The following is a 12,699-nucleotide window of genomic DNA, read 5'->3' as shown; positions in this document are numbered from 1 at the left end:
TTCAGGTAATTAATTAGTCAACATGGAATAAGTAATGAAAAGCCTTTGGGGGGTGAAGGATTTAGTCTGGATTCAACTCATTAGTGTACTGCTTGAAAACGTCAGAAATATCCCATTTTCTATGTTAAAGATTTTACAAATGTCAGTAGTTTCATGAGTGATGAACAGTCAGAGTATTTAAAAGTCATATTAAAAGTGGAATTCAGACCAAGCCAAATCGGATGACATTGGAGCGCATTCCAAGTCAGGCGGCAACTAAGCTCTGAAAATGTGTCTCAACATGGGATCGTACCTTAACAACCGGAACAGATCAAAGCCAGGGGAGGTTTTGCTGAGAATAGATCTCTGGTCTGTCTTCTTCTATGACAATGCCTCTCCAACAATACCAACTTTTCCATTTAAAAGTTAGTAAATTCAACAAGTTACAGCTTTAAAGGAAGTGAAGGATTGTCATCAATACAGTATACTGTATATTTTTGATCCTGTGAGGTGGAAGACCAGCCTTTGCCTCATAATACCCCGTTAACTTTTAATAAGTTAAGAGCTGATATAGTGACGAATGCCAGAGCGTCTTACACTGACTTTCAGCAGACACAGATGCTGCAGTTACAGTGGAGGTTGAACTCTGCTGCTGATTTTTTTTTTAAGCATCTGACTTAATTGAAGAGGAAATGGTGAACAGAAATAGGCTTGGCAGAAAAATCTCAGTGATTATAGACTGAACAGTTGTTCCTGAGTCAGCAATATGTGAGTGTGACTGAAGTAAACGCTGCTACCTTTTCTGTTAACATTTGTTTAATCATTCCTGAGGCGGTAAGGTCTTTAAAAACACATGGCTTGGGATGAGGAATGATGTAATGCTAGACGAGAAACAACAACAGCATGTTTGTGTGTGTGTGTGTGCGTGTGTGTGTGTGTACCTTGTAGGGGTACATCAGAGCTGGTCTGGTAGGAGCTGCCACCTGCAGCCTTGGCACTCTTCCTTTCAGCCATGATCTAAACGAGAGAGGTGAGAGAGAGAGAAAGAGAGAGAGGAGGTGCGAATTCATGATGGGAGTGGGAAGATGATGAGATTAACTTGGAACCAAACTCTACGGGGATGAAAGAAGCTTAGGTTGCCTCTCAAACATATTTTCAGCAAAGAATTAGAGCTGAGTAACGTAAATAAGTTTTGAAGGATAAGGCAAGGGAAAATTTATTTTTTGTAACTGTTTTCGAAAAATGAGTAGAAAAGCCAGACACAGTAGTTTTTAGCAGTCGTTACTCTAATATTCGTGAATTACGGTTTACAACGGATGAAGCAGCAGCAGGCGTTTGGATTTTATTAGTAATACAAATAGTATTTACAGCATTACACTATGATAGCAAAATTTCTAGCATTGTCTTTTTGCCTTTTGTCATTCCTGCTGCTCTTCTGCAGCACTGGACACACTTTAAAAATCTTGAATGGTCTGCATGGCTTCTGCATCGAACTGCTGCGCTCTTCCTGCGACATATACTTGATTAATGCTATGTGTCATTAATCAACATCAATGGTGAGTCTGCAGCTCTGCTCACAATGGAGCATATTCACATATATGCGCTCTCTCTCTCTCTCTCTCTCACACACACACACACACACAAGCACACACACACACACACACACACACACACACACACACACTAAGCCCGCTCAGCACGCTGCACAGCTGCAAGACTCAGGTCACCAAGTTTCTCCGCTGCAGTAAGAAAAAGATACCACTATGTTTAAAATAACCAGTATGAAGAATCCTGGTCACACACGCACACACACGCACACACGCACACACACACACACGCACGCACGCGCACACACACACACACACACACACACACACACACACACACACACACACACACACACACGCACACAGAAACACACTCCTCTTTCAGTATGGGGTACATGTTAATAGGAAATAAAAAAAACAGTATTTTCTAAATGGGTCAACATGCCCCTAAGTGAGAAAATCTGTGGGTCCTGGTAGATTTACTGCGGTGTGTGTTTGTGTGTGTTTGTGTGTGTTTGTGTGTGTTTGTGTGAATTTCTAAACAACATTTTATACGTCTGAATCATCCTACTGTACAGTTTTTGAATTATGCTCTAGACAAACAAAAATGTTTATGGACAGAGAGACACAGCAACAGCTATATCTTTATGAAGCCCTGGGGTGTGGGGGTGGCTGTGGTGGTGGTGGTGGTGGGGGGATGCTGTTGATGTTGACACATCAATGATGTTACTTTCAGTCTGTTTCTTTCATGTTGCTATCTGAAGGAAAGAGCCTTGAGGCTGGGACTAGTTTCTTCATTGTCTGTTAATGACATTTGACCTGTCACACACCAGCTGCTCTTCACATCAGGAGGGCTGAGGCATACTGCCATCCTTCATAAACGCCTCAAATCTGGTACTGTAACATGAAACTCAACCACACAGACCAGCCATTGGGGTCCACTTAATTGACTTTGGCTTGACCCGTTCAGTGTCCAGAAGACATGAGAATGGAATTTGACTTTGACAGAAAACTCTCCTGTAGAGGGTCTGTATACCAGATAATAAAGGTTCTTTCACACCTACTGAGCCTGTCAGGGGCCCACCTGCCATGTGTTATGAAGTTGCCAGAACAACACAAAATCACAGCAAGTGTCAAGTTGTCTAGAAATCTGACACACTCCAGAGTTCCTGACAAAATCAGACCCCATCCAATGCAAATTTACGAAAAGAGTTGCTGTACTGAGCCACAGGGCACAAGTCTTTGACACCAGTTCAGATTGTGTCCCTGATATGTTATGATTATTAATACATGAAATCACCTGGATTATGAAAAGTGACATGTTGGGCCAAAATTTGTTAGATTAAAGCTTTTCTGGAGCTTGTACTACCAAAAAAGGGAAGGTGTCACACTGTCACTCACAGGAAAGCTGACTTTGAGTACTGAGGTGACAGGACCTCACCTGATACTGGCTCAGGACAGAGGGACAGGGACTGCTTTAAGCTTTTGGGGCTTAGCAGTGGTTTAAGGGACATTGAACCTGATGTTTTTCTTGTAACAGAGACATTACCAGACCTACTGTATGTACGCTCACAGGCCGTCAGCTGTCACTGAAGAAATAGAGTCTAACACACCGCTATGCTCAGTAGAAACGATTTTGACAGGTCCACAAGTAGTTCCAGACATGCCTGCTTTCAATGACAGCCACAGCTTATTTAAATGATAGTAATGCAGGTTCCATTAGACCTGCTAATCTGGATGATGTCAATTTTGATCCTGGTGAAGACTAGCAGGAGAATCTGATAGTGGGTGTTCAGCAATTTCTTCTGGCGATGCAAAAGTACCACCATTCGAAAACGATCAATGGACTGATCCACAACTGCTGCTGAAGTTTAAGAGTATTTGTCCTTTTCAGTATTGGTTTGTTATCCTTACAGGTAGTCCTCAACCTAGGAACACAACTGTTTCAGAGAGGTTTTTTGTAAATTGAATTGTTCATAAGTCGTTAGTTATTAAATTTCAATCTACAATGGCCATTTGATGCTTTAAATGCCATTACCATTACTTCACACATTAGGAATGGCTGATACATTTATCAACATAGGACATGATAGAATAGTGAACATAACAAAAAATAATGTGGTGAATCTTTTTCCATTTTCAATGAGAATTTGCTTATGTCTGACCCTTAATGTTACATCTTCGTAATAGCAGCACAGATCATTTTGGGATCTTTTTGTCAAGAAATCAGATGCAATAAACAGATACAGAATCCAAATCTGAGTTTGTTCCACACCTGTAACTCAGTAGGATGTTTTTATGGTCGCGCTTATCCAGTGTCATCGTGGAGATGGGTCATAAATGCAGGTTGGGAAAACTAAACAGCTTTTCACTTTGTGTGAACTGGTACTGTTCTTTTTATGGGGATGTAAATAAATTATTAAATTGTGGGTGAAAGAGAGAAAAGCTATTTACAAAAACATCCCGCAATATTGCTGCAATGAAATCGTAGTCATTATTCAAGCTTTGACTTTCTACACTGACCATTGCAATGCTCCTGTAACAATTTCCGCATTTTGGCGTGCATCACTACGGGGCGTGTAACAGCATATAACCCCTCCAGAACTCCAATCCTTTTTATCCAGAGGTTGATTTGGTGTGTTCTGCTTCTCCTGTTAGCTGTGTTTCATATGGTGAGGAGGAATAAAGCTTTAGCTCTGCAGCTATTAAAGAACCGGGATTTCCTGTCCTTGAGAAGGTTAACATACTGCCATCCTTTCGCTCTCTCTCTCTCTTTCTATCTCTCTCTCTCTCTGGCATCTCTTCTCATCTCCTTGCCTTTCCCCTAATAACCTCAATGTATTTCTTTTTTTTACCTCTAGTTTTCTTGACAATGGTATTCGGAATCATGACAGGGTGTTGCCACAGAGTTTCTTTCTTTTCATTTCATATAACAGTGTGTAGGAGAACCATATAAGATACGTTACCTTCAAAGTGATAGAGCACTGATCAACAGAATCAGCAAAAAAAGTATTTGTTTCTCTCTTCAGTTTCCACCATAATTAAAGTTGGGAAGCTTGTTTCAGGGTAACAGATATGCTCACTTATGTGGAGGCATGGGTGACTATGGCACCCACCTTGGAGCAGATTTCGTGGAGACTTGTGGCAATGGCTGCGGCAGGGGTATCACATCGGAAAACGTGGCACTTTAGCACACGAGTGTTTTTGTCCCTCGCCACGTAGGCAAAGTCCCTGAAACAAATTCAGAGAATAATCACATGTGAATGTTTGTTAAAAAATAAAACCATAGATCAGAGTTCATTTTACCTCAAGAAAGTTCTGCATCTTTTGGATGTGCTTCAAGAAAAATTTGTGCATCTCAAAATCCCAAAAGTAATAACAGAATATACGGTAGAAGTACACATAAGGACTGAGTTTTTCAATCCTGTCACTTGGTTTTGCTCCAACTTTTGCATCTTTTTTGGAGGCATGGTGATAATCAATCAATCAATCAATCAACCTTTATTTGTAGAGCGCTTAATCACAACAGCAGACATTTCATAAGTGCTTTAAGAGACAGAGAAACCCAACAGGTCGCCTATGCTTGCTCTGAAGGGTCTAACTAACTCATCGCCCTCACTGCAGAGCATAAATCGAGCAGCTGTTGTTTTGGCGTTTGGTAGATTTTAATAAGGCAGAATCACACAGGTGAGTCTTGTGACGAGAAACTCGTGCACGATCAAAACATAATGTCGATTTCCGGGTTCGAAATTTAAGTGGAGAAATAGAAGCATTGTGAATATTTTTGTTGAATGGAAGTACATTTAAAGCAGGCGTCCCAGGGAAGCATGCTGTCTGACGATCGTGCGCACCTGTCAAAAAATGTGCATCAATGACACAAGGACGCACGCTAAAGAGAAAACTGATACACAAATTACCTTGTTCAACCTCTTCCACAGTTGAAACAAGCATTTATTTTAATAAAAAGGCATTAAATATGGATACCGTATGTTGTCTCAAATCACAAACAACTCACTGATGATATTTCATTGGATGGGTGATCGACCAGCCTGAACTGATACTTCACTGATGGAATTCAACTCATCTCAGTAGCCCGCTGCTGTCTTACTTGTGGGCAATTGAGTGGAAGGGAATGTAAAAGAGCAAATGGCAATAAACTAAAAAACAAGCAATATTTTGGACTAAAGGGAAAAATGAAAGATCAAATTAAAAGAAAACTGATGTCATAACAAAAACCTACAACAACATTAGTATTTTTTTATGCACCAGACTTGAAACTTCTGTCCAGTGGTTCAGGTTTAATGGATATGGTAGTGTTGGGGGGGGGGGTATGTGCTCTGGGTGCTTCTAGTTTGAGCATGTAGTGTAGTAATGAGATAAATCTGCACATATGTGTTTCTGATAGGGAAGATGTGAGAAAATATATGAGGACTCTATTGTTCAAAACTGTAAAATAAGACTATTTCATTTATCATCATAAAAATATATCTATTTCTGAATTTTTATTTTCCCCTTGATGCTTTTTAAAAATCATTTTCCTTGTATTCCATTTGGGAGCCTGCAACTAGCGCTTCAGTAAAAAGCTTTCATCTGCTATTATTCCTCAGAGAGCCAATTTTGGACAGTGTTGCATATTAAGATTAAACATTTCTTTAAATGCTCAAAAAACTCTTGCCAAATGGCAACTGGCTTCACACAAAACTGTTGGTATGAATGCCAACTTGTGTTTTTCAAATTCTTTGTAATGTGGCAGCAGAGTATGGAAGAAAAACTTTCCAACATTGATGCAGTTTGTGCTGTGAGTTGTTTCAGCAGTGGTAGGCAGACCCAGCTACACAAATTGCAAGAAACTGTGTGAAATTGCGAGTGTTTTAATGGTGTTGCATTGAAGAGAATGGAAATTTCAAACACAACAACACATGGAAGATACAACATACCCATGCACACAATGCACACTCATGCACACAATGAAAGGCTTTTCTTTCTTATGAGGAAAGCTGCACAAGAGAGTAGGTTTAAAGCTTGAGATAGCAGTGTGACAGCGGAACATGGGGTCATGCAAAGAACCAGCTGGAGGCTTTGTCACTACACAACTTCATGCACAGACATACATACAGGTATACATTGCACACTCCAAAATGACCATAGGCACAACCAGAGATGTAGCAAACACAGCTGGCATTTATCACAGTGGGCTCTTTGTGTTTATGAGTCTATTATACATCCCATCTCCTCTGCTTAATCGTGTGCTCACACACTTTGGGTCGATAATGGTGCCTGTGCTTGTGGCCAGAAAGGAAATTGTAATAGGACGTGTGTGTGTGTGTGTGCAGTGAGTGCATGAGTACACTTTGTTCAGGGAGATTCGAGGGGTGTGTCACCAAGGAAGCATGAGTGGCCTTGCCTTGCATACAACAAATGGATCTTTTATGACTTCTGTTCCCTCTCTTGAGATTGAAACGCTATAAAACTCTTTACAGGAAATAGTCACAGTCCAGTACAACTTTAACACAGTTGACGAGATGCTGCTGAAGCTGGTAAGAAGCTGCAGAGTCAGGCCAAAGCAAAGCCACTCGTCTGATACGTGAATTGACACTGAGGGTGGGGTGGGAGTCTTTATGCGATGATTACAGGAAACAATAGAGAAGCAGATCACATTTGACCACATCAAAAAGAACAATTACCTTTCTCTGAATCCCAGGTAGCAGAAGTAAGAGGACATGAAAGGAGGATGATGGGGGGAAAATAATAGAAGAATAAATGAGTTAAAGAAATAAGGCAAAAATAACGGAATTGAAACACAAACGTAAGAAAGAACAATAAAAATTATGACAGAACATGAAAAGTAAAAAGAAAGACAGGAGCAGAAAATGGAATAGAAATTGGAAAAGAGAAAACAAAAGCAATTTTAATACATATGACATCCTAAGAAACAGACCAAACACTCTTTCACCTCAGTCACTGTTTTCCTATAAGACAGATGTGTTGCATTTGTGCACTGGAGCTCAGTTGTGGTGTTTTCATTTCAGTGACATAGCACATCTTTCTACCTCCTTTCCTCCCCTTTCATCCGCCTCTTTGCTTTCACTCATTTAATCCTTCTTATCTGTTCCATGGCTCTCTTCAGCCCCCACTCCCCTACTTACTATGTGTCCATTCCTAACTGGAGGTGTGCTCCTCCCCAAAAGACTGATTCATATCAACAGTGTGACTTATCCCAGCTGCTGTCCTCACTCCGTAACACTACAAAAGAGGCACATGCTGAATAAAGAACAGAGGCATAATTCAAACATCCATTCTCTTTGAGTCTTTGACGATTCACTTTGTAAGAAGAGGTACGCTTATGCGTGCGTGTGTGTGTGTGTGCATCTTTGTGTGTGTGTGTGTGTGTATGTTTGTGTGTGTGTGTTTGTGTGTATGTTTGTGTGTGTGTGTCTATGGCAGCTTTTTTCAAAAAGAGATCTTCAGTCAGAGCATCAGAGCTGCTGCTTCTCCTCTAAGCAACCGGTGGTCAGACACAAACTAACACACACACACACACACACATACACACACACACGCACGCACGCACGCACACACACACACACACACACACACACACACACACACACACACACACACACACACACACACACACACACACACACACACACACACATACAAACAAAATCAACAAATGTGTAAACTGTTTAAAAGTTTCAAAAGTGTCTTCACATCTCCTCTGAAAACACACTTTGTTCTCTCTGTTTGAATGCCACTCGTATTTTTATATTCTCCATTCTGCTTCCTCCTGCTCCATTTCAAATTCAGACTCAAGGCATCTTTCACTGCCTGTCAATTTGGTTGAATTAATTTTTTTTATGCCAAAATTCGAAGCTTCTCTCCATTTACCTCAACACTTCGTCTCGTAATTTGAGCATGGTAAGTGGAATGAAAGTGCTGAAATTGGTTTATTTCTGGTGGCATGGTGTGTGTGAGTGTGTATTTTTGGGTTCGAAAGGAGACCATCTCAAACAATTGGGCGCGTTCAAAATGTGCTACAGCAGTGTTCATAATTACACTTGGCAGAGATTGTCATTCACTGAGTAGCTCTTTGTTGTACATATTAAACTCTACAGAGAGGTAAATCTGTGTGTCATTGACATAACAGTAACAATATATCCTCCAATTTAAGCTTCATTGTAAAATGCTAAATTGTTCCTAGAATTTAGTGTGAATTCTAAACACCTAAACCTAAACACAGGCTTGTCAACTTATGTAAACTGTGTTTTTGTCTAGAAGAAGGCGATATTGCAACTTCTGCTCTCTGACATCGAGAAACAGTTGTGTCTGGCCTCAGTTCATGGAAGAGGCCACACACATGGCAGAGCCAGACAGGCAATAAGCGAACCACCAACTGGAGATGAATGACACCTAGACCTCAGAGATGCTGTGGGAGGAGAGACAGATTGATAGAGATAGATATTATCTCAGAGCAAGATGTGATAAAGGCTGGAGGACAGAAAGCCGAAATGAAAAGTTGGGAGAATAGCAAAGAGGAATGAGGTGAGGGCTGGATGGGGGAGAAAGCAGCGATGAAGCAAAGGAAAGCTAAAAAGAGCTACGAGATGAAAGGTATGAAAGTACTAACGTAGAGAGATGAGTTTTCAGCATGACTCCCACAGCTCATGTGCTCTTTTTTTTGCTCTCTGTGCTCCACATGTTTCCAAAGCTGAAAGGATGACTGACTCACTACTACCGATCCTTCTTTGATCCTCAGGGTTGTGAGATGTCTCTGCGAGGGTGGAGACGGTGCACACTGACTTACAGATTAAATGAGGTCACGACTAAAGATGGATGTTGAAGTGGGTTTGCAGTTCTGACATCAGACACACATCATATAGTAACAGCGCTGGGTGTAGTAGTAAACTGAACATTTGTACAGTTAAAGGGAAATTCAATGGCAGAAAGCAATGGCAGAAAAAGGCTTTCAGATTTTTGTCATGAAGTTCATCAATACTTTAACCTTTAGTTTCAACTGGACCCCAATCATTCAAAGACTCATAAACATCAAAAGTCATTCAATATGGCCCACTGAAGTTTTGACTTCCCGCTGACATTCGCCATTTCTTAGCTTTTATAACCATCTAAGCATGGTTTACTTTGTAAAAATCAAAATCTTAACTGCCACACTTTGAGGAGTGTGGTAGACAATGAGACAGATTCTGTAGATTTATTATATCATTTATCATAGATTTATTAGCCTCATCAGTCTCAGCAGAATCATCAACCACCACCACCATCAGCGTCTGGACACCATGCGGGATTTATCTATGAGTCTAAGAGCCAAAAACTTTCTGGCACAGTAATTATTAACTGACATCTGCAGCTATTAATTACTGTCTCAAATGTATTCACTTATTTCTGCTGATAAAACTGCATTGCGTCGCAGTATTGTTTTCCCTTGTTGTTTTTGCTTCATGGGCATTATAATGTCTGAATGTAATGTTCAATAAATTTGATTAAAAACATGGTTTCACTGTAGAGTATATTGTTTATAAATCACATCAAATTGTATTACTGCATAGATTTGAATATCTAAATAAATTGACTATGCATTTCTGTGCATCTAAAATGGTGTAATAAAAGTAAATGCTGCTGTAAAAAGAGTATTTCTAAGAGGCAGTGAAAACAACACAAAATTTAACTAGTCCCCAGCCTGTTTTCCTGTCCTTTGTAGCTTCCAGTATCGCTCAGCAGAGACTCATGTCCTCTCCAAACCATCTGTCACGTGCGCGCACACACACACACACACACACACACGCACACACACTGAGCACTGGGACATCACACACATACACACTTCACACAGACTTAAATTATCAAACTACTTCACAGAGTTTGGGTACTGGCTGTTGCTGAGCTAAAGTATTTACAGATGCTAAGAGCTAACTGCTAAATGTTGAATGAAATAGAGAATGTCTAAGGAGGAAGTGACTGTGACTGTCCTTGTGTGTGTGTGCGTGCGTGTGTGTGTGTGTGTGTGTGTGAGAGAGAGAGATATACCTGTTTATCGTATCTGCACTGGTAAGTCTCTGATTGCTTTTATGTTGTGATTTGGCTTCAGTCCAAACTGGATGTGAATCTGAATTGTGACATGATGGATTTAGATTTAGTGAAATGTCTTTTCATTGTGCTGAAAAAGGGAATAACAAAACACTCTCAGGTACATTAATATTTAGCAGCTGTTTCAATCAAAATATTCTTTTTAAAAAAAATCAGGTTTTTGCAAGACTGTGAGTTTTATAAGCTTACTTAAAAAACATGATGCAGCGTGAAATCTGTCTCTGCAGGGCAAACCCCTGCACAACTTTTTTTTTTTATCAAAAGATTTGAAAGACATCATCAGAAGAAAGATAAAATGAACACATTATTACAAACTATAATAATATCCATAAATATTAAATGGGGTTGTAAATCCAATAAATCCACCCTAAATCTCTCTTTCTGTGTTGGGGCTTCCAAATGCTTCTATATTTGCATTCATCAAAATTTTTCCTTATGCACCTTCGTGTATCTTGCTGGTAACCTTTTCCATTCTCATACATCCAAACACGATAAACATAGAAACAAACTGCGATAAAAAATAGGACCCCTGAGGGCTGATAGCAGAAAACATTAAATGGTGCTTGTGACTGAAGTTAATGGCATTTTATAGCAAGGGGAGATAGACCATTGTGATGAAAAGGCTCAAGAAAGGCTAAAGATAAAACCACAAAGATTAGATACAATAATAAACAATTAAGTCCAAACTTTACAAAGCCAAATTTAAACTGCATAGATTTTGGATCACTGCAGTTTTGATGACTGTGTCAATGATGCAGAGTCTGAGTAGTTAAACTAGAGCTTGACCTGTACTGGTGTGAAATGATTTGGAATCACACTGACAAAAAATGTCCAAAAGAGCAGGACTTTGGAAGTACCTTGGACAACAGTAAAAGAAACATCATTTAATGCATCTACAATCTCACCAGAATAGTTGAAACTATTCTAGTGACAACCAAGCAGAAAACCCACTGTGACCTAGAGAATTAGTCACAGCACACAGCTATTAGGCCTAATGTAGAATGTCTGTGCGTAATTACCTCTACACTATAAACTTGTTTACAGCACCAAGATGAGAAATAAAAAGTGCACCCATGACCAGAGGGTGCAATGGAGAAGGAGGAGGCCATGCATCAGTGATACCACACTACGCACGCACTCTTTGCAGGCATAAACACACATATTCAGACAGAACCACACAAAATAACTAATATTGCCCAAGGCAACAAAGAACTAGGACAAAATCATGTTGAAATAAAAATTTAGCCCTTTGTTTACAATGTGTGAAAAGCAGATAGCAGTCTGGAGCCACAACGATTTCGTTTAATTCGTCCTTCATTCCCCTGCAATATTTCTAAGAAAACAGCACTAATTTCCAAAGATCACGATGAAGACTGTTAAAAAAGAAGATGCCTGCACACAAACCCGGTTTATGTTTATGCGGCTTTGTGACCCAATTCCAAGCATTTGGTGTGGCAGAGAGGCAAACGAGTGAGGGAGGGGCCACAAGCTGAGGAGACACACACACACACACACACACACACACACACACACACACACACACACACACACACACACACGGTACTCCGGTGTCAACAGTTATCATATTTGATTACACATTTAAAAGCAGGAATAGGTGGGTGGCTGGGCAAGATAGAAAGTGTGTTTGTGTATGTGTGGAATGTGGTTGAGGGTGAGTGGAAGAAAAAGGGATTCTGGGTAGGCGAGAGTAGGAGAAAGATGATGTCCTGCTGTTCTGTCTGCTCTTGATCATTTATACATCACATTGCTCAGATAGATGTGTGTATGGATGTGAGAGTTTTTCACTCAAGCTACGATGTTTTAACAGACAATTCTTCAGCTTCTCACTTAAAGAAGACGTCCCTGTTCGTGTATCTTGCTAACAGAAATAGACAAAGCTAGTGCGTGGGAGAGCGTGGGGATTTGGTGTCGAGTTAGCACAGATTTATGCTGAGCTCTACCCACAGAGCGGTTTGTGTCATATTGTATGCATGTAACCTAATTACCTTCTTGTGCCATAAATCACTATATTTCATGTACACAGGAGAAAGCAATTAGCAGTTGGTCT

At 40.2% G+C, this 12,699-nt stretch overlaps 1 protein-coding gene across 3 annotated transcripts in view; it reads right to left on the bottom strand.

The window, feature by feature from the left end:
• LOC137603098 (amyloid beta precursor protein binding family B member 2) overlaps positions 1-12,699 on the bottom strand; it is a 36,428-nt gene that overhangs the window by 4,524 nt on the left and 19,205 nt on the right. For all 3 annotated transcript variants that reach the window (XM_068326304.1, XM_068326306.1, XM_068326305.1), the window contains exons 9-10: positions 4,643-4,757; positions 921-996 (exon numbers count right to left, since the gene is read on the bottom strand). In XM_068326304.1, coding sequence (XP_068182405.1) covers positions 921-996; positions 4,643-4,757 — 191 coding nt within the window. The remainder of the gene's footprint in view (positions 1-920; positions 997-4,642; positions 4,758-12,699) is intronic.

Source organism: Antennarius striatus, chromosome 10, assembly GCF_040054535.1.
Source record: "Antennarius striatus isolate MH-2024 chromosome 10, ASM4005453v1, whole genome shotgun sequence".
NCBI lineage: Eukaryota > Metazoa > Chordata > Actinopteri > Lophiiformes > Antennariidae > Antennarius > Antennarius striatus.
This window is presented reverse-complemented; position numbering and strand designations above follow the sequence as displayed.